Below are 21,319 nucleotides of genomic sequence, written 5' to 3' on the forward strand. Positions count from 1 at the left end.
TTATTATTATATATATTGCATTTGGTGTAATGTCTTTTTCTTTTCGATGGCTTAATTTAAATAATCCCCTTAATTATTACATTACATGTTGCAGTTTGGGGATAGTGTCAAACTAACGTCTTCCTTTTCCTTTCACCCAATTCACTACTGAAACCCAAATTGAAAAGCCTTGGTGTATAAGTTTCTCCCTAGCTTGAGCTCAAAACTGAAGAAACAATTTTGCCCATAGGCCAGAACTATAGCATGAGAATACCACCGTTCAACAAAGCATTAACTCTTTACAACTAAAGCCTTGAAGGACTTGCATAGAAAAGAAGACATAAAAATCTGGGTTCTAGACTATAAATGGAATTGGTGATAGAGCATTTGATGCTGCCTTTGCAGTTTCTTTGCCTCTCAAGACCATGAAACCAATCTCAACAGCATGACAAAGCAAGCAAATAAGCATCCATTATTTCTACCTTGCTATCTCAAGCACAGGCCAAAAAGGAAGCACATCGTGCAGCAACATTAATGGCCTTTCTCTTAATTAGAAAATGAATTTCTGCTTTGGACTATGGTGGTTTCAAACCTTTTTTTTTTTTATTAATTTGTAGAGATATTAGACAAATTCCGAAGGGAAATAGAGCACAAGAGAAAGACAAACAGTGATTTTTTTTTTTTTTTTCGTTTTGCACCGAGTCATCACTCAGACAGTCACCAACCTCCTTGTAATAATTAACAGAGGAAGACAACCACCGAGCTGGGTGAAAATATTGGGAACCGAAGTTAAGTTTTACTAAAACTCAGTGTTCTAGTCAAAAATAAAAGAGATGACGTGGAATAATATTAGTCATAGATTAGTGTTAATAAAATCAGTGGAGATCTCCACTGAGTCCTCTTCCCTACCTAAAGCCATTATTTTCATGGCGGCAAAGGCATATCTGTCAGTTTAGGGGACTTTTCAGGGGGGTTATCGGTTATGGGGTTCATTCTTTTCCCCTTTAGGAAAATTTTTTCTAACTGTAAAGTTTAATATTTAAGGATAGTGCTAGAAATTAAAACTCTGGAAAGCAGAAAAATTATTAGTTGGTAGTATTACTTCAATTTTCTCGAAGACCTGATGAAACAGGCAATGATCTTCCAATGTGTATGTTAATGTGTCTAATCAAAGAAAATTTTTATGTGACCTAACGATACGTAATCGATAATAATTAAATTAAACATGAATTTATTAAATTTTAAAATGAATGTTAAATCTCTCAATATTAATTAATCATGATAAGCGAAAAAGTTTTTGTTATATTTATGTGCTTTCATATAATTTTTTAAATGTAGTGAGATTTAGGTTATTTTTAGTTTAAAGTTTAATTAATTAAAAATCTTCCTTTTTTATTTTCAGTAAAATTTTCAACTTAGATATGGGTAAATTGCAAATATTGTAATGATAGAAAAAAATGCTGAAAAATGCAGGCAGCTATATAAATATATTATTAAATCACTGCTGCTTAAAGTCAAGCGCAATAATAATGTAAGACACAGCTGGAAAATAAAATGCGATTGGTCCAATGCAACAACCGCACTTTGCTGCGTTTAAAGGAGCAAAAACAGAACCCTTCGGACAGTTAATTAGGTGGTGAGCAATCATTTTTCTCTTTTTGTAGGCTATTTTTAGTCAAAGAAATGGAAATTAATATTTTCAATGAAAATGCTAATCTTCTTCGTCAAAGTTTCAGCTTTTTATGACACCATGCTATGCAATAATTGATGAAAATATAGGCAAATAGGACAACTCTTCGACCGTTGGAAAGAAGGAAAATGAAAAAAAAGAAAAATTTAACCCTTTCGGTTGGCAAAGAAGGAAGGGAAGCAACGAGAATTTCGAAATGTATAGAAACAAAATGAAAATTTAAAGCGATAAATTCAAAGCAAAGGGGTCCCAGATTAGCAGAAAGTGAACACTTTTTTGGGTTCCTTAAACAACATTTCTACTGTATCACGTGGATGCCTGCAAATTTTCCTTTCTGTAAATCTAATATAATTCATGTGGAAAACAGGTCAATATAATTAGGTTTTTTCGAGGTAGAAGAACATGTTTAATAAGACTAAGGCAGGAATGTTGTCTGTCAGCAGAAAATGAAAGTCTGAGGTTGCCAAAAGTCATAGATAAAAGAGAAATAGCTAAAGTAGTACTTATGATCAGATTTTAAGTCTTGTTTGAGGCCATTGTTTTCACGTTTTTAGGGTCTTACGGAATATGATGATGCTGTATGAAAAAGTCCAGCCATTAGAACACCTGAGGAGTCACGAGGAGGAAGGACCAAAGACAAAAATGTGAAATTAGAACTGTTTGTAAGAGCCTGTAGTTACCAATTACCATAGATGTCATATAGTCTATTTGGGAGAGCGATCAGTGCAGCTCTCACTGTATTGACACCCTCAAACGACACTGGAAAAATATCATTTTGGAGGCATCTCACTCACAGTACTTATGGTTTACCTAAAGGACTTAGAGCCAAATATGCAAACAAATCATAGTTAATCTTTTATAATGGATTGTAAAGAAGTTAAACAAATGAGTGTGAATAATGTTATATGGCTGTTCACATTTCTTTAAACTTTCCATTTCAGTTTTTATAGGATTCCCTTGTAAAACCACCTATAAACCAAATAATTTGTGGTTATTTTTGAAGAATTTGGCAGCGTACAATTGAGACATTGGGGGGTCAGAAGTTTGGCCCCGCGATCAGTTATCCAATTTCTCACCAAAAATTTTATGTCAACATCATTGGTGTAGATCCATAAACTCCTGTATTTGATTTTGCGGCAATACTGTTTTCCTTTATCTTTATTCTCTTTGCTTATCTCGAGTCCAAATCTAATTCACAGATCTCTCAATATTTCCGGTATCAATTTCCACTCCTCTACCAACCAGTTGGTGATTAATTAGGTGATTTTATACCATATTTGTGAGGCCAAAGAATGTTTACCAAACCAGAGATAAACTTTGGACATGGGTGTTAAGGTTATAGGCTGGCAGCCACAAACACCAAATATCAAAAGATTTATTCAAATAGATTTGATGTTGGGATATATATCAAATCCAAGTGAAATCCAAATGTTCATTGAATTCATTCATTTTCATTCTTTCATTTTAACCCAAGTTGTAAAATTACATCATAAAAGTGTGGGTTCGAATCAGATTGTGTTTGCAATTTGCATGATTATTGAACACCTAACTCACCCTGCCTATTCTAACTGCAAATTATGCATATTCTAAAATTTACGGTCTCATTGGGTGTTTGAAGACATTATTTCTTAATCTTTTATCTTTTAAATTCATAACAATCTTCAATTTCAAATAAACTTAATAATTTAAAACATGATATAAATATAATACGAATGAAAGATACAGAAATAACACAGTTTAAAATTTAAAAAAAAATCATAAATAGATTTAATAAGATAAAAAATTATATTTTATGTTTTCGTGTTAACACAAATTATGACACGTGATTTTTATATAAAACACGACACACATAATATTTTATACGATATGGTAATACAAATTATCAGGTATAGTTTCAAGGTAATGGCAACAAAGGTTTAGTAATAAAAAAAAATGAATGATTTTTTTATAGAATTTTGAATTTTTTATTTTATTTTTAGATCAAAATAAAAATTTATTTTCCAAAAAGTGTTCTTAGACTTAAAAAACCTTAATACTACATTTTTCTCATAATAAAAAGTGAGGGTATTATTAAATTCCAACACCTTTCCACTCCGGTAATTGATTTTTGTTTGTTGAATAAATTATTGTGCTTTACTGGGACTGTTCAACAATAGTAATTAATTTCAAACAGAACATTCTAGTATCTAGTTTTTATTAAAGTTGTTTTAGTATCAATCCCATGATGCATGTTGAGCCAGGTCAAAAGTACAATTCTTGTCATGAATTACATGTCTTAAAATAAACTTTGAGAATTTTGTTCCTTTTTTTGCCTTTCATTTGGTGTAAAATATAAAGAAACTTGATGATTTCAATACTTTATTAAGTAATAAATCTAATGATGACAGTAAATCCATCCCAGAATGTAGGAAGAAAAAACAACATTTACTGCGATCAAGTTCCAATAAAATTAACAAAAGCTGGACACTGCCCTTCAATAACCCCATTAATTTTCAATGAGAAGGTCAACATTGACATGCATAAGGCAAAATCAAATAGAATCAAATTTTGTAAAGGAAAAAAAATAAGTGAATAAGGATTATGACCAGGAAATAGCATATAATTTACGTTACAAAAAATGATCTTTTATTATATGCAAAAAACCATAGCTAGCCGGTAAAAAATTTTTTTATTCAAAATTATTAAGATTTGATCTCTAATAATTAAAAGTAATAATCCAACATTCTATCAATAGTGTTGAGATTTGCCTTAAATCTTGTAATTTCATATTGAAAGTCGAATAAAATTATAAGAGTTTGAGAGTTTGTCTTATATTTCATATCGAAAATTTAGTAAAGGTATAAAATGTTTCACCCTTATAAATAAGATATTTTGATTTTTGTTTGATAATTTTAAATAGTTAGACATAACTAAGTGAGTAAGTTATTAAAATTTTGTAATTAGATTTTGAGTTAAATTTTAAGTAAAGAGTTTTTGATGATTTTTTTCATTCAAAAGTTCTTACAGTTGTAAAGATTTATTTGCTAGTAAATTAGGTTTGAAATATATTATTTTTGAATTAAGCTGAAACAAATATATTTGTGTATTTTTATTTTTATTTTGAGCTTGATATTTTGTGTTGTTGATTTCTCAACAAATGGTATGAGGTTCAATAAATATGAAGGGGCAGGCTCAAGAGATCGTGTAGATTGTATGTATTTCAAAATGTTTGAAAAAAGTTTGTCTAATATGTCTATACTAAAGTTTGAGATTTCATTATTTGATGAAAATAATAATTTTATATTATGATAAAGTACGATTCAAGATTTTTTAATACAACAATGGTTGGATTTGGCATTGGAGAGTAGTAAACTTGAGGGAATATTTAATAGTAATTAGAATAAAATTTAGAAGAAAACTATTAGTACTATTAGATTGACGTTAGCTCCAGAGATAAAATACAATATGTTGATTGAGAGTGTTCCGAAGAGTTTGTGGTATAAGCTTGAAGGTATTTATGTATTGAAGTCGTTGATTATCATATTATGTTTAAATATGAATCTATATTCTTTAAAGATGAAAGAATGTACGAGTCTTTATAATCACCTGAATGAGTTTAATAGATTAGTTTCTCAATTATTGGTTATTTCTGTTAATGAGTTAGAAGATGAAAAAAATACTTTAATTTTGTTGTCATTTTTGCCTAAGTCTTATAAACTTTTAGATTAAACTTTATTGGTGGATAAATTTACTTTGAAATTAGTGATGTAATTACTCTATTGCATAAGAATGAATTGTTTATAGGAACACACAACTCATCATCTGGAAGGAGTAAACTAAATGTAAATGATTTTGATCGAGGGTAACTCATAAGAGGTTTGATGGATCAAAAAGAGGATCCAAGTTAAGAGATAAAAAATGTTATTATTGTAGTGAAAAGGAACATATCTAAATGTACTACAACAAGCTGAAAGGGGATATGATTGCTTTTAAAAAAACGAATAACGATAAGAAATCAAATGAAGAAAATGATGATACTGCTACTATTGTATATGATGATGATGAAGTCATTTTAACAACTTGTGTGATGAGACTTAAACTTTGAAAGGTGATAAAAGTTAGGTTTTAGATTTAATTGCTCTATTCCATGTCTATAATGATAGGAATTATTTTGTGGGATTAAAAGAGAATGAGAAGTATAGAGATATTGTAGTTATCAACAATAAAATTTGCATATTCAAGGTATTAGGAGTGTTCGTCTTAGGTCTTGCAATAGTATTGTTAAGACTTTTCATCAAGTAAGGTATGTACCAAGTTGTAACTACAATTTGACTATTTTGAGTGAGTTAGCTTATCGAGTGTACACATATTATGGTAGTAATGATCGGTTGAAAGTGTATAAGAATGGTACTGTGATTCTACAAAGAAATAGGGTAAAAAATCACTTATGCATACTTGATGGAGATTCAATTGTTGGGATTCCTGAGACAAAAGAAAAAAATATAGCAAGCATGTCAGCTTTATAGATATTGTTAAAGTATTCGAAAATTCAAGTCAAAGGAAGATTTGTTGGGGTTTACCTTGAATCTCGTAATCTCATATTAAAAGTTGAGTAAAGTTATAAAAGTTAAAGAGTTTGTATTGTATTCATATGGAGAGTTTAGTAAATGTATAAGGGGTTTTACCCTTATAAATAAGATATTTTGATTTTAGTTTGATAATCTTTAATAATTAAACACAAAAAAAAATTAACTAAGTGAGTAGATTATTAAAAAAATATAATTAAGTTTTTGGTTAAATTTTTAATAAAGAGTTTTTGATAACTTTATTTATTCAAAAAATCTTACAGTTGTAAAAATTTATTTTTAAGTAGATTAAGTTTGAAATAGATCATTTTGAGTTAAGTCAAAACAAATATATTTATATGTTTTTATTTTTGTTTTGAACTTACTATTTTGTGTGGATGCTGCATGTATGTATTGATTTCCCAACAATTAAATTATATAATTATTGATAATCGGCACAAAATTATTGGAATAGTTTTCTTAGGTGGAAATATAATTAAAATAACAGTGATGCAATCAAATTATCAAAACATTATACAATTTTTTAATGGGAAAGGCAGGAAGAAAAATAATACTAGTACTGGTGAGTATTGTCAGCAAAGATTTTCTCTTGATTACAATGGTTAGATCCTGCCTGGATCTTGACATGAACAAAATCAGAAAAAATGATTTGATGACACTGACCTTTGAAGGCTCTTATTAACATCTAGCAACCAAAAACCTAAAGTCAGAAGCTCATGTATTGATATAATAATTAAGATTTATCATCATTGAAAACTTTGATTGGGTGGGAGAGCCTTTTTTTTTCCCTTTCCCTTCCAATGTTTGATGATCTGATATTGGAGGGAATAAATTTTATTGGGTGATAACATCATTGACAGAGAGTGTGCCTTGATGCTTAAGCAAAATCTTTTAGGTCCAATGTCCATCTATCCACTAATCAAAAGTGATTAGGAGGTCTCCGTTTTTAATGTTTTTAACCGACAAGATGTTTATAATCTTAAGGCAAAATTATTATACGATAAGATTCCATTGCATGCCTCGGAAGACTACTTTTTTAACTCATTAGCACTCTATAGATACTTTCTTTTAATAATTTATTGTATTGCTTTCAAATAACATAATCAAATCTAAATTTAATGTCTTAATTTTTCTTATATTTAAAGTTATTAAATTTTAAATAATGATTATTAAAATTAAAATTTTAATATTTTACTAATAGATCACAAAATTATTATACTTTATTTCACCACATCCAATATGTTTTTTTGTTTAAATTTACATGATCATTTTATCTTGTCTTTTGTTTTGTATTAGAAGTTCGTGTTCAAAGGTATATGAGCAAAGTAACGGGATATTTTTGTGCGGTGAGGGGGACAAAGGGTATCTTTAATCATTTCTTCTCAGCCCTAATCACAATCTTTTTGAACTACAACTTTAATGGTTTATACATATTCTCTTTTTCTCTTTGGAGGTTGCAAAGCAAAGCATGGGAGGAAGTGAGGGTCGATCTTGATATAAAGGCATGATGAGTTTGACTTAATATCATAAGTGTTTTTCAAGTATAACTATTAGTGGACTTCAAATCTATCAAAAGAAATCCCACAATTCTCTCTATCTCATCATCTTTTAACTTGTTGAAGCAAGGTATATTTGATTGATTGTTTTTTTGCAAGAAATTTCCTCACCCAAAAAATTTAATGGTACGTACGAAGTGCTCAAGGGTCACAATTCCATCAACGTATTATTATTATTTTTTATTGATTAAGCAAAAGATTATGTTTTGGAAGAAGGAAGAAAAGACACCTCATAGAAGATCATTTATAAAATTCTAAAAACATGGGGGCCCTCTTCAGCCTTTATTGCCTTGCCCTGGTTGGTACAAACAAACAAAGCATGGCCAAAAAGAAAAATCATGCTCTTGTCACAAAGCAAACCCATTCACAGAGAGAGAGAGAGAGTGGCAGAAATCACTTAGCACATCTTCAAAATTAATAAAAAGGCTGTTTGATCCGATGTCACACTGCCTCCACTCATCACCTCCTCTCTTCTTTAGTTTTTTTTTTTTTTTTTTGTCTCCAGAGGGAATCCCATGACCATCACACCCACTTTTGGGATTTAATTTTCAGTTTCATTAAACCATGCAGAGCAAGCATTAAAATTGCAGTATAATTTCGGTGATCTAATGTAGAAATTTAGTGGACTCTTCAAAGTTTTTTTTTTTTTTTTTCCAACCAAAATTGTATGTTATGAAGAAAAAAAGTTATAAACGTCGGAATTTTAAATTTTACGTATACAACATTTTCATTTCCATGTGGAAGGTAAGACATGGTCAATTGAATTAACCTTTCAAAATCTTCTCAAATCTTTTTTTATAATTATAAAATCTTTACCTTAACTAAATAAGAAACCGTGCAACACGATTACTGACTATTCTTTAGGAGAAATAAGGTTCTTAATAGCTCAAGTCCAAGACTGATGGTATTAACGTGCTTATCCTTTCTATATTCTAAGTTCTAACTACCTTCGGTGATTATTTTATAGGAAGAATTGACTTTTCGTAAAACACATGGTTCCCTAATCAATCAGTTCTCTGGCTTATTCTTGATTTAAAATGTTAAATGAAATGTGTAAACTAACACAAAATATATTATGCATTACTTTGACTCCAACCTATACAAGATCGTCGCTTGCTAAGTGCTGGTTCTATCAAGACCAAGCAACCAAAGTCAGGAACGTAGCTAGGTGGGAATAGTGAAAGAAAGAGAAGGGGAAAAAGCAGGCTAGAGGAATATGTCGGCTCCTCAGGCTCATGATCTGAATAATGCAGGTCCGAATCCTTCGTTGAAAGAAATTCATCCCTCATTGTGTAATTTAAAATCATGTCTATTTTAATTGCCCAGAAGTGAAAGCAGTGAGAACCTGCTAGCACCTCAAAGTACCACAATTTATATTTTATACAAAAGATTTCGCAACTTAAAGATAAGAGAAAAAATTACACAAACTGAAATTTGATCTTTAATCTTACTAGATGTCACTTTTTAAAAATGATTATACGAATAAATTAAACTAAATTTTATGTTTAAAGTACCATGATCTTCCCATTGGCTGAAATATAAGATTTTAAACTTTGAGAAAGGAACTGTAATTGAGTTGAATTTCACAAATACTTATTTCAAAAAATAATTTGAAACCTTACATTTGGACTTCCAAAATTCCTTGTGGATTCCCCAATCTAAACTTTTAAAACCATTTTCAAACAAAGCATCTAGATTTAACAAAAGATGCTCAGCCTTGCCCATAATCCACAACATTTAGCACATTACATAAACCGCACTTCCAAATTTCCATTTAACATTAAAAACCATGCTCTTTTCCCTGAAACTCTCGCTATATACGATTACAATATTGGTTCTGTTTCGCTACAGGTGATGAGGTTGCAGAACTTTTTATATATTGCAGATTGTACTTTTGTAGATAATAAACATTGGAGAAAATAAAAGAAACGAACTGCAATAAAAAGTTGAACACATGCAGCCAAAAAGGAAATCTGAAAAGAATGTGATCATGTATTAACCATCAACCTCATCAGTCATGACATTTACTGTATCTTCAACATTGACGAGATCAGATGTAATAACCTTCTGCTGCTGGCTTTCTGTTTCTTCTTCCAGATCTTCTGATTTAGATCTCTTACTACTTCTAATAATCAGATCCTTTCCGCATGGTCTTCGCACAAAAAAATGAACAAAAGCAAACAAAAAAAAAAAGAGAAAATCAAGGAATTAAAAACTGATCATAAGACTTAATCCGAGCAGATTTCTACAACAACAAATTATGACAAGATATATAAAAAACATAAGACTCATTTATTTACTCAAAATATCAAAATTCTTTGGAATTGAAGATAACCAAGCTCCAAGTGAGCCAAATAAGAAACTAATTCCTTGTCTAGGACAGCTTTCCAGATTCTATCAAAGTTCCATAATTTGAGTTCCAACATTAACTAACATTATTTCAAAGCAGACTTCCGCAATATGCCCTATCAGATTACTAAGCAACATTAAAAAAAAAATCTTCCTTAACTTTTGTTTTTTTGTTGATGGCCAATTGTTATACTCCATTAACCCAAATGCTAACTAAGAACGTGAACATCATGATGATTGTTGGTACAAGAATCATGGATGCATTCTTAACTAGGAAATCTAAATCTAAACATACCTTTTGCAAAATTCCTTTCTTGTTTTAAATGCAATACATTCCTTTAGCTCTTCAATGCTCATCAGATCATCAAGCTTACATTTTAATAAATTGGAAGAATCAAGAAATGCAGCAGACTCAACCATGACAGGAATAAGTGACAAGTCCTTGACCTTTTCTTTGAGACATTCCATCAAAATGAACCCTGAAAAGAAGGTTCACAAGAAACTAGTTATAAAAAAATTTCAGAATTTAAGAATCAAGATCAACTATACATCTAATGGAACAAGAAGCAAAAACTGGAGGCTAGATGGAATTGATACATAACACAGAGCAGAGAAACTGAAATATCGTAAGAGCCTTACAGAGAACAGGGATGCAATGGAAAATATACAAGGTTCTAGAATCAAACCCCCTATGTTCTCACCAAAAGTACTAAGATATGTCATTCAAAAATCACATAGCAAATAAAGCAAAAAAAGGCTTATAAAAAGCATTTCCAAATGTTGGTTCAACCATAAATCACATATGTCAAGTTTAAATACAAGGCAAGAGTGCTGCTCTATACTCAGTGCCTTTTCCGACTCTATAGGTTACAAGGCAAGCCTAAGCCATTTCTAGCTTATGAATATCATGTGAGTAAACAGAAAAGATTTAGGCCATATAGAGCTTTGAAATTCCAATTCCAAACTATGATAGCAATAGAGGTGTGTGAGTCCCCACAGTCGAACACAAGGCCATAAGACACTTCTCAGCCAGAGATAATCAGCAAAGCAAAATTTATATAATTCGTTCAAGGCTTCAATGAAGCAATCAACTGCAGGAAAATATAAATGAATCAACCTTGGACGGTAGCACGGATAATACATACAGTCGAATAGATTAACTTATTCTTTTTTCCACAAGGTGTTCAATACATCAAGGCTTTGCTTGGTTAGAAGGATGGAAAACTTGTTAATCAAATGGTTAAGTTTCATAACCACTTTCCTATTTTGTAGCTTAATGTAAGAATCCTACCAAGCAAAGCCTAAAAGGATAACAAAAGAAAGACAGAATTACAAGACCTACATCACCACCATGAACAGTTATTCTTGGATCAAACTGACTTCTTAAGTGGCATAAAGTCGACAGGCCTACTCAACATGCCAGTACAGCATCACTTAGTTAACTACTGCAGTTGCCCTTAGAACATCAAAACATGCATGCATACACATACGCAAGAAGATTATTACATTAGTGTCACGAAATAAAACTGCAATATGCGTGATTCATTAAGAAGGTGAAACTATTGTCAAATGTTTATCTTGTTCGTAGCTGGTGAACAAAAACACCATTAATACTTCAACAAACAATTGTATCTAAAGCTCCATGTATCAACATCTGACTATTAATTTACAGGATACTCTAATTGCATTGTAAAAAATTTTCTCTGAAAAATAAAAAGGGGTTGCAGCACAATAACAAGGAAATGGATCAAAAGCTCAGGTTTAGACCCTAAAAGACTTTGTATGGTATCTCAAAATGCTATTAACGACTTATGAACATGAAGGCAAACGAATAACATGCATTGAGAAACAAAGAAACTTAAAATTTCACTCTAAAAAGTGCTAAATGTTGCAACCAATAAGACTGCATGAAGAATGAGCCAAAACCACTATCTTTCAATATACAGCTTCCATTAGCTTAGTACAAAAACAACCCAAGATGCCATGAATTCGAAAATCCAAAATTCTCCAAACATCATTAAAAAAAAAACCACAAAAGCAAGGCCTACCCATCAAAGAAAATTATCAAATTAACTTAAGTTTCAAGAACAAAAAAAATGCAAGGAAATAAAGAAAAAGCACCTAGGGCTCGAAGCATCTTCAAATCAAACTTCTTGGCTAGTTGAACATGCCCAATTACACTAGCACGTTTCAAGGCTAGCTTCTTTAAGCTAATCAATAAATCCTGCAAATTGGGTTCAGATTGCTTTGGATTAATTCTCAATAAACTTACATATTTTCACTAAAAAAAAAGAATAAAGAGAAAATAACTTACAAGCTCGGATTCAGAAAGGGAACAAAGCCAACTGACATCTTCAATGCTATTATTTCCAAAAATTTCTTCTTTTTCTTTTCCCATATAAACGCAACGAATAAATTTGCTCCTTTTTTTTGGGTTTCAAATAACAATGTGCCGAGTATTTTGGACAAGCTCGGTAAAGGATTTTGCTATTTGTTGAAAACTGTAAAACCTCGGCAAGGCTGAAAACGAGAATTGAAGAAGACGCTTTAGGGTTTTTCTGATCTTAATAGTTTGGGCCGAATAAAAGTTTATTATGTGAAATTGGGCCTTGGCCCAATAAAATGTCAATTAGATCTCCCAATCCGGTGGCTTCTGCTATGTGCTAGCATTCATGAGCGCTTCACATGTGCTTTTACAACTCTGGCCGTTCGTTTGATATCCCATAAACCAGAACCGTTGGATTAACATGATAATAAAGTAAGAGAAGCGCATCACAGCCGCTCAAAAGTTCCATCTCTTCATTACTACTGACATTGTCAAGAAAGTTATATTTTGTGTGACAAATAAAATTACAAAAATGGGAGTTAATAAAAAACTTGTAGTAATTGTTACCATTAAAAAAAATATTTATTAAAAAATGGAATGATAATTTTGATAATTATTTCTAAAAATGAAAAAAATTAAATTTTTTGTTTTCAAATAAGACATAAAATATGAATAAACCTTAATAGAAATGCAGAGATGCTTGGGAGTTTCTTTGTTTTTGGGTAAAAAAGTAAATAACCTTGAAGAAAAAAAAATAATGAAACAGTTAATTAATGAATATTTCATGTAAGCAGTTCTTTTATTTATTTATTTTTCCTTTTGGGTATAGTTCATAGAGCTTAATTATTAATGGCTGGAATTAAAAAAAAAAAAAAAGCCGAAAAAGAATGATAACAAGAGTTGCAGAAAAACAATTGATATTTTACATTCAATCATTGAATGAATGAAAGAATGAGGAAGTTTGATTGTTATTCTTCTAAAATACAAAAAGGAAAAGGGACTAGTAGTTATTGATCTATATATGGGGCTGTTTGTCACTGATCTATAGATTGATAGTTTCTTTTGATGCAACTGTTCTTTGAATGACAATTTTTGCATCAACTCTTGCTGAAAAACCAATGCGAGTAGACCTCTGGGAGTTTCTTTGTTCTCTTATCCACGTTTGATTATCAGTCACATCATCTTTCCTGAAGCAGTACTTCATTTCTTGGATGATATGATCATCCATGGGATTAAATGATCTTTGAATGACAATGTGTATGAAGTAAGGAAGAAGAGAAACGATGACGACGAGCAAGGTAACCATCCAGTACAAGGGTGCTGGTCCAATCTCTTCAATGAAGACATGAAATGCTTTTCCTGATAAATATGGAGGCAATGCACCATAGAGTACCAAGAAAATGTACCATAACAAGATACTGCCCCATATGGAGAGATGTTGGATCCAAGTGAAGTGGCTGGTAATTAGAGCAATTTGACAATTGACTGTCCAGATTATGCAGGTGTATGTTATGGCACCAAGAGAACTGATATCTGCCACGTATCCATTTTGTCGGTATGCACTGGGTGAGAGTATGTAAATATTTGCCAGGAAGATGACAAGAGAACTAACCACCCCGTTTAATATCCAGCCAATTATGCGGCTCCATTTGAAGTGTACATTCCTTGGCCCTTGCTGATAAAGGGCTGGAAACTGTTTCATTTCAGAAGAAACAGAATTGCTAAAAGAACTTTAGGTTTTGGCACAAAAGTAGAACAGTTGAGAAAACCAGTTAATGTTTCTGAGATCAACCCTTGTGTGGCTATGTTTAGTTACTTTACCTGCAAGCATACGTCGGATGAAACATCCTGCTCCAGGACTCCTAATGCTATGACGGGCAGGGACGTCAGCAGCACATTGAACATTGTCATGTACCAGTCATCGTACAAGACCTCGCCAGAGAAACTTGTGTATAATTCAAAGTAGAACAGAGTGAGGCCAAATGCGACATTCTTGTAGACAAAGTACAGAACCTATAACAAGTCACCAGGAGAGCATGAAAATTAAGTCTTGAAATAAACATACAAAATATGATATTATATAATTGGAAAGAAAGATTTACCATCTTTGATATTCTCTGATAACACCAATGCCCATGAACTATAAGTAATCTCTCCAAGAATCGAAATTGAGGTAGTGAGAAATCGCTAGCCATGACTGCCTGTGTGTGATAATCCATGAAAAAAGAACTTTTAGATGTACTAGGAACTGAATATTTGCACTTCATCCATATATATCCTTTTAGTTTATTTGTTCTCGAGGAACACTTTCTAACAGATTTTACTTTCGCCAACGTAAGTTCATGAGTAAGAATGGAACTAAAAGTGCTGAAGGGTAAAGATTCCTTGCCAATCTATTTATCAGAATGAATTATGAAAACTTACCTGCATTCCCTCCATACCACTGATCCCAACTCCAATATCAGCTTCTTGAATCATACCAACATCATTTGCCCCATCCCCAATTGCAAGAGTTGTTTTGCCTGTGTATTCCTTTACTAATCGAGTGATCTGTAATTTCCCGGTTTAAGCTCTAATTAAGTAATATTGGAAAGTACAAACACAAATGAATATCATAGGAGGATGAATATTGAATTAGATTGGCTTCCCTGTATCGTTAAAAAAAGGTAGCAGTGTTACAAAATTTATTGAAGCCATTAGGTCAGTTGCTGGATTACTGATTTGGTTTTACCAGTGTACTTTTGAAAGCCTAACACAACTATGAGAACAAGTTGGTTCTTCGATATCCTTTTTAAATTTATGTAATTATCATTCAGAAAGTCTTAGGAAACAAAGACAAATGCCATACCAAAGCTTTCTGTTTTGGGGACACTCGGCAGCATATGACAGAAGCACAATTAACAGCCAATTGTAAGAACTCATCCTTCACGTCCCCTCTCAAGGCAATTTCAAAAGCTTTTCCATCTATAACTAAAGCAAATGGAGCCTCTTTGTTTCTTTCTTCACACATCACTTTATAAGAATTTTCAATTTGATGCAAAATTTCTTCTTTCATAGCCTGCAGAGCTAGAAAAAGCAGTCTTGTTATTACCAACTCAACTTTGACCAATTCAGAAAGATAATGCATTAGATATCTTTTGGATGAAGCCTTGGCAAAATGTTATTCTAATACCATGAATATTCTCTACCATAAAATGTCGAGTGCCTATGAAAATATGAAGTTGTACCAAGAACCAAATTTTAGTTATACTTATTTCATTTATGGCTTGCGTACAAATTGAAGGGAATTTTTCAGTCTGAACAACTAGTGAAAGTATCCATGTTCTTTTCCCTCTTTTCAAAACTGATATGGAGAGTGATCACATACAATCATATGTCAGATAATGCCCCTTTTTCAAGTTAACTTTTACCTTTACTTGGTTATTAGACTCAGCTTCTCTGCTCAAACTCAAATGAAATTGTTTCATATCCTGACGGAGTAAGCTGCAAGCAAATCTGCCAAATTGGGGAAGACCCATAAGAAATTAATAGTTAAGTAAGGCAAAGAAATAAACAAAAGGTACTGATTTTCAATTTGATATGGTACTTTGTTCCAGTAAACAAAGAACTTAACCAAAATAATGCAGAAAGATATGGAATTGTTATAAGCCTCACCCTATGTTTATTGCAGTCTCCCTCTTGTCACCAGTGAGCAGCCATATTTTCAACCCTGCTTGGGCAAGTTTATCTATGCACTCTGGGACCTATTTGTTTGTAAATGGAATAAGAACTTAGTCGCAGGAAAAAATGTTGAATTATGTAAACAGAAATGCATTTTTGAGCCTCACAAAAACGTCTCTCTGGTAGATCAACTAGCAAAAGCAACAAGCAGAGAGCCGCAGGCCGCAGCTGGTGTATTGAATTTCGCAGCAAGTCCAACAATTAGAATGATAATAGTTTTGATTTTGCTTACATGCTGGAAAATCAGAATTAGCCAATTAATTTTCTATTATAGAGTGATTCATAATGTTCCTGCACCTCTAGTGGCATTTTCTTATTGAGCAGTCAAAAAAGCTGTGTTCTGTAAATGACTAAAGAATTTGAATAACCACCAATTTAGACAGTTTAAAATAACTTCAATATTCTTATTAGAATTTATTACTATTATAAATGAAAACCACCTACTGGCATTTTACAAGACCAATTGAATTTTCACCCTTTTTTTTTTTCTGAAGTTTTAGTGCCCATCTACATAAATTAACTTGGTTTAAGCTTGAGAATATGCAACATTGAGAGTAGCTGCAACCCCCAAATTATAGTAGTCCAATTTTTTTTTTTTTTTGTAATGTTAGATGCTTTCTTTAGAATCTCCTCTTCAACACAAGCAGAAAAACACAGAAATGATCACAAAAGAGGAAGATAACTGACCCCTTTTTGTAACTTGTCTTCAACAGCTGCAACCCCCAATAAGATTAAGTCCTTTTCTATCATTTCCGATGCTTTCTCTAGTAATTCTTCTCTTTCAGGACCAACTGTGGTTTTGGCTTTTGTAAATGCTGTGTTCCAACATTCATACTCGGCTGCCTCAACTATCCTGTAAGCGAATGCTAGAGTTCGAAAACCATCTTCTGCGTAATTTGAAAGGTGCAAAGTTGTTGCTTGCTCATAAGTCCTTCCATTATCAGCTAGTCTATCGAAGATTATGCTGAAAACCCAACCAATGAAAAAAAAAATGAGATAAGAGATATTGCTTTCAATTGAGTGATCCTAACAAAGTTTCTGGTCATTGTGTTCTGTATTTAAAGTTGTTTTGACATGAAAATTGTTCGTAGAGTGAGATATACCTGTCTGCACCTTTGCAAAGTAAAAATATCTGACCATCTTCGTTGCTCACTATGACTGACATCCTCTTACGCGAACTACTAAACTCCAACAGATTCAGTAGCTTGTACTCCCTGAAGATAACCTTGATATCATATTTTGGCATTACAATTTGAAAGATACCACTTCAAGCATAAGGAAACCTTTGGAAGCAAAGTAAAGGTTGTAAAAGCAAATGATACCTCTCCACCTCTTTCCCAGAAGGGTCAAACTCCTTAAGAACCATCACTGATTGAGTTCTTCTACAAAATTGGAACTCAAACTCTTGGGACGCAATCAGAAAAGCCACTTCTTCTGGTGACTCTGCTTCATACCTTAGCTTATCGATTTTATCATCTTCAATAGGTATGCCAGTATGACACAAAGCCATGACTCTAAAGAACATTGTAATTTCCAATAAGCTGGATCTATGGATCCAATTCTTGTTCATAAGCCTGTCATCTCTAAAATTGAAACCCTTGATAACAGATTCCTCCTCAGTTCTAGACAGTCTTGAAATCCCTTTATTTGCATTATCCTGAACTTCTGGGCATCCGAGAACAGCCTTTTCAGCACTAAAATTAGATACTTCAAAGCTTTGGCTAATTCTATCGGACTCACCAATACTGAACTGGCATGCCTCAAAATCAGCATTCATTCTTTTTGATGCAGCAAGGTCAACTTCAGTTGTATCACCCCCATAGGAAATTCCAGCAATTGAGCATTTCCTAAACTCCATCTGATTACATGTCAAAGTCCCAGTTTTATCAGACAGTATCATTTCTACCTGACCAAGTTCTTCATTTAAATTTGACGTCCGGGCTTGAACTGACTTGCATGCTGCTTCATCATACATTTCTATATCCTTATTAATAAGCATTGCTTGTAAAACTTTAACAACTTCAATTGAGACATATAAAGAAATGGGGATTAAGTAGCCATACAATATGAGGGCCCGTATGAACTGTAAAATAGCTGATTTTAGCGGCTTTGATGGATCGAAGAAACGATCTTCTTTTTTTGAGTCAGAGCCCTCAAGGTCAGGGACCTTATTGTCATCTGGCAACTGAAGGTACCACCAATCATCCATGTCATGCTTCATTAACAGTGAAGATCCAATGGAGGAAACCAAGGAAACCAAAAGAAGCATTGAGAAAAGAAGGTAGATGATGTGATCCATTTTTCTCTCTACCCGGCTACGTTTAGATGGTGATCTTGTGGAGTTCCGTACTGCTTTTGTATCATGTCCACTGAAGATTACTACTCCATAAACGTAATCAGTGTTTCGGAGTTTTGAATCTCTTAAAAGCAGTTGGGCAGGGCTCAAAGGATGTGATTCATTCTCAAACTCTAAATTCCCCACAAAGGTGTAAAGATTAGGATTTGGATCCTCACAACGGACAGTGGCCTTGAATCTACCGAATTCTTCATCCTCATTCAGAGAAAGAGTGTCTTCCAAGGATCTTTTAATTTTCAGATTCGTTTCTCCATCAAGGTTCATGGTCTCCACATAACAAACGCCATCCTCATAGCTGGAAGATAGTAACAGAAGATCACTTGGAAAATATTCATCTTTATTAACCTTTACAACATCTCCTACGCGAAGTTCTTTCCACAATTTATCTACAAATTCTCCATTGCTCGCATGAGCCTTTACAGTTCGATTGTTTACGTTCAAATCCTGCAAATAGTTTTCAAACAACATGACATATATTTGGAAGAATCATTGAAAACTGTAGTAAAAGTTGAAACAAATAAGGCGTAAAAGAAGTGAAATGTTTAACTTGAAGTTACCTGCAAGAATCTATGCCAATCTTCCACGGCCTCTTTAAGCATGCTGATTCCCACCACAAACACCAAAGGAACAATCAAACTTGCTCGTGAAAGAGGAGCCAAAGAAGCAAGCGACAGAACTGCTGCCAATAGAAAATAGAAATTGGCAACTCTTCTGAACTGCTCAAAAAGCGCTCTTGGAAGGAAAGTCAGAACGTTGTATTTAGTTGTGGATATATAGTTGTAAGGATATTTGTAAGGCTTTCTCTTGTGTCGGTGAGGTTCGTTGCAGAAAACCACCCTAGAAAATCCTGGCTGACCGATGAGCTCTTGAGCAGCAGACGGTTCATATGTTGAGGTTCGCAAGCATGCAAAAGAATACAGTTTGCTCCATCTAACCATCCCCATCTTCCTTCTCCTGGTTGACGCTGCTATCTCAACCACTTCACAAGTTCCAGCTCCCTCTTCAGCTAGATGAAAAAGGCTATGGAAATCATATTAACATAAGCCAAAATTCAAACTGATCCATTATCTAATTGCCCAACAATGTGATTTTTGTTGCTCATTCTACCTGTAGATCCCTGGCCTTCAACAAAGAAACTACAGATTCCAACGATTGTCATCATAGATATATATATACACCATGTACAAAATTCATAGAAGTTTGTCTTTTCTTAACCGTCCCCTTCTCTTAGTTTTATGTTAGGCAATTTTTGTTGGGAATAATAACTCAAATTGCATAAGAAATTTATTTGAGATTTACATCTTATGGATGCATAAGTTTGTTTGTGAGTAAATTAAAGGAGATTGATAGGATCCACGATGTATAGATACATAAAAGTATGTGTTTGGATGTGTTGAAATAGTATATATGAGTATGTATTTATTTGGATTAATAATATTCTATAAGACTATAAGAGATTGAGAGGATCTATGAGTATTGATTGTTGAGTGATTGATACATTTTTATGTATATTTATAATTTTCTACAACAATTAGTAGATATTATTTTTTATCTATGAACATAAGTCAGTTAAACTAAATCACGTTAAATTAATATTTCTTATATAATTGATTGATTATTTGATTTTATTTCTGTTAATATGATTAGATTAAAGTTTTTTAATCTAACAAATATTATCAGGGTTGTGATAATTTTTAATAATTCTATGATTGTACTTTATGTAAAGAGACGCTTCCAATGCTGGAGTTCGGAATTTCCTAGATCTAGCAGGCCTTCAACGAGCCGCGTTTCACGGATTAATAACATTCTCATTTTCCTTCACTGAACTTAAAATATTTCACCACCCTTCTAAATGAGCCAGATATGCAAATCATCCTTGCCTTTGAGTATGCTTCAAAATACCCAAACGGTCAAAAAAACACATGGTAACTTACTGCATGTTCAAAGAAGGCAGTCAACTTTGATTTTTACATGATCAATCAGAATTGCCTCTAGATTCGAGAATTGAATCTTGGGAAGAATTTTTTTCATTTATTTTTTTCTTTCAAACCAAAACTGAGTCAACTATTATAAATTAGAATAAGCGGCAAAGCCTAAAAGACCACAATTAAACTCCATCGTGTTCATCTGCCTCTAGATTCGAGTTTCCAATTCACAAAACGATATACTTCATGTCTGATTTTTCTTCCTTTTCTACAATGTCCAGTTGTCAACCAACCCTTTTGTCTTCAAGATTAAAATAATTCCATAGAATCATCCGAATATTATTATATTCATATTATTGATTTCAGTACATGTATTATATTACCCTCAGTATCAAAGCTGTTTTTCTATAGAACTTAAAACTCCATTGACAAGTAATGTACAATCAAACTAGAGATAGAATCCATGGAAGACATTTACCCCTTAGTTTTTTTTTTTGGCGAAGAAAAAAATGTGACAGAACACAGAGTAGGCCTCAACTCAACAGCTACATAAAGTCATAAATTTGAAATGGCTCTTTAACTTTTCTACATTTCAAGCCAAAATCATAAATTTTGTTGCTGGGAATGGTATTGAGAAGCAGCCAAAGTGTACAAAAAGGTCATCTTTGCATTAATTCATGTGTATTTATTATATCAAGGTTCCTTCAATCCCGCCTTTCAAGAAACTTTGCCTAGATAGTAGCCAAAAGGTTAAAAAACAAAGGGACCCACTGTCATAAAGCTTGCCGAATTGCCAAAGAAACCAACAACTAATTAAACCAATGAACCGAGCCTTTGAGTGTATCAATGCAAC

The 21,319-nt window shown here is 32.7% G+C and overlaps 2 protein-coding genes across 2 annotated transcripts; both read right to left on the reverse strand.

Annotated features, from left to right (window-relative positions):
- Positions 1-9,535: 9,535 nt before the first annotated feature.
- Positions 9,536-12,674, reverse strand: LOC111274780 (uncharacterized). The gene is made up of 4 exons (XM_022859685.2): positions 12,454-12,674; positions 12,261-12,363; positions 10,435-10,618; positions 9,536-9,942 (listed from the first exon to the last, which is right to left on the reverse strand). The coding sequence occupies exons 1-4, from the start codon at positions 12,535-12,537 to the stop codon at positions 9,786-9,788; spliced, it is 528 nt and encodes a 175-aa protein (XP_022715420.1). The 5' UTR covers positions 12,538-12,674; the 3' UTR covers positions 9,536-9,785.
- Positions 12,675-13,426: 752 nt separating this feature from the next.
- LOC111274193 (phospholipid-transporting ATPase 6-like) lies at positions 13,427-19,845 on the reverse strand. The gene is made up of 11 exons (XM_089755413.1): positions 19,099-19,845; positions 17,508-18,985; positions 17,289-17,399; positions 16,873-17,149; positions 16,120-16,208; positions 15,876-15,960; positions 15,314-15,523; positions 14,950-15,015; positions 14,568-14,666; positions 14,287-14,478; positions 13,427-14,158 (listed from the first exon to the last, which is right to left on the reverse strand). The coding sequence occupies exons 1-11, from the start codon at positions 19,483-19,485 to the stop codon at positions 13,508-13,510; spliced, it is 3,645 nt and encodes a 1,214-aa protein (XP_089611539.1). The 5' UTR covers positions 19,486-19,845; the 3' UTR covers positions 13,427-13,507.
- Between the last annotated feature and the right edge of the window lie 1,474 nt (positions 19,846-21,319).

This window comes from Durio zibethinus, chromosome 26 (genome assembly GCF_047325235.1).
Source record: "Durio zibethinus cultivar Kanyao isolate XHJ-2024 chromosome 26, ASM4732523v1, whole genome shotgun sequence".
Classification (NCBI taxonomy): domain Eukaryota; kingdom Viridiplantae; phylum Streptophyta; class Magnoliopsida; order Malvales; family Malvaceae; genus Durio; species Durio zibethinus.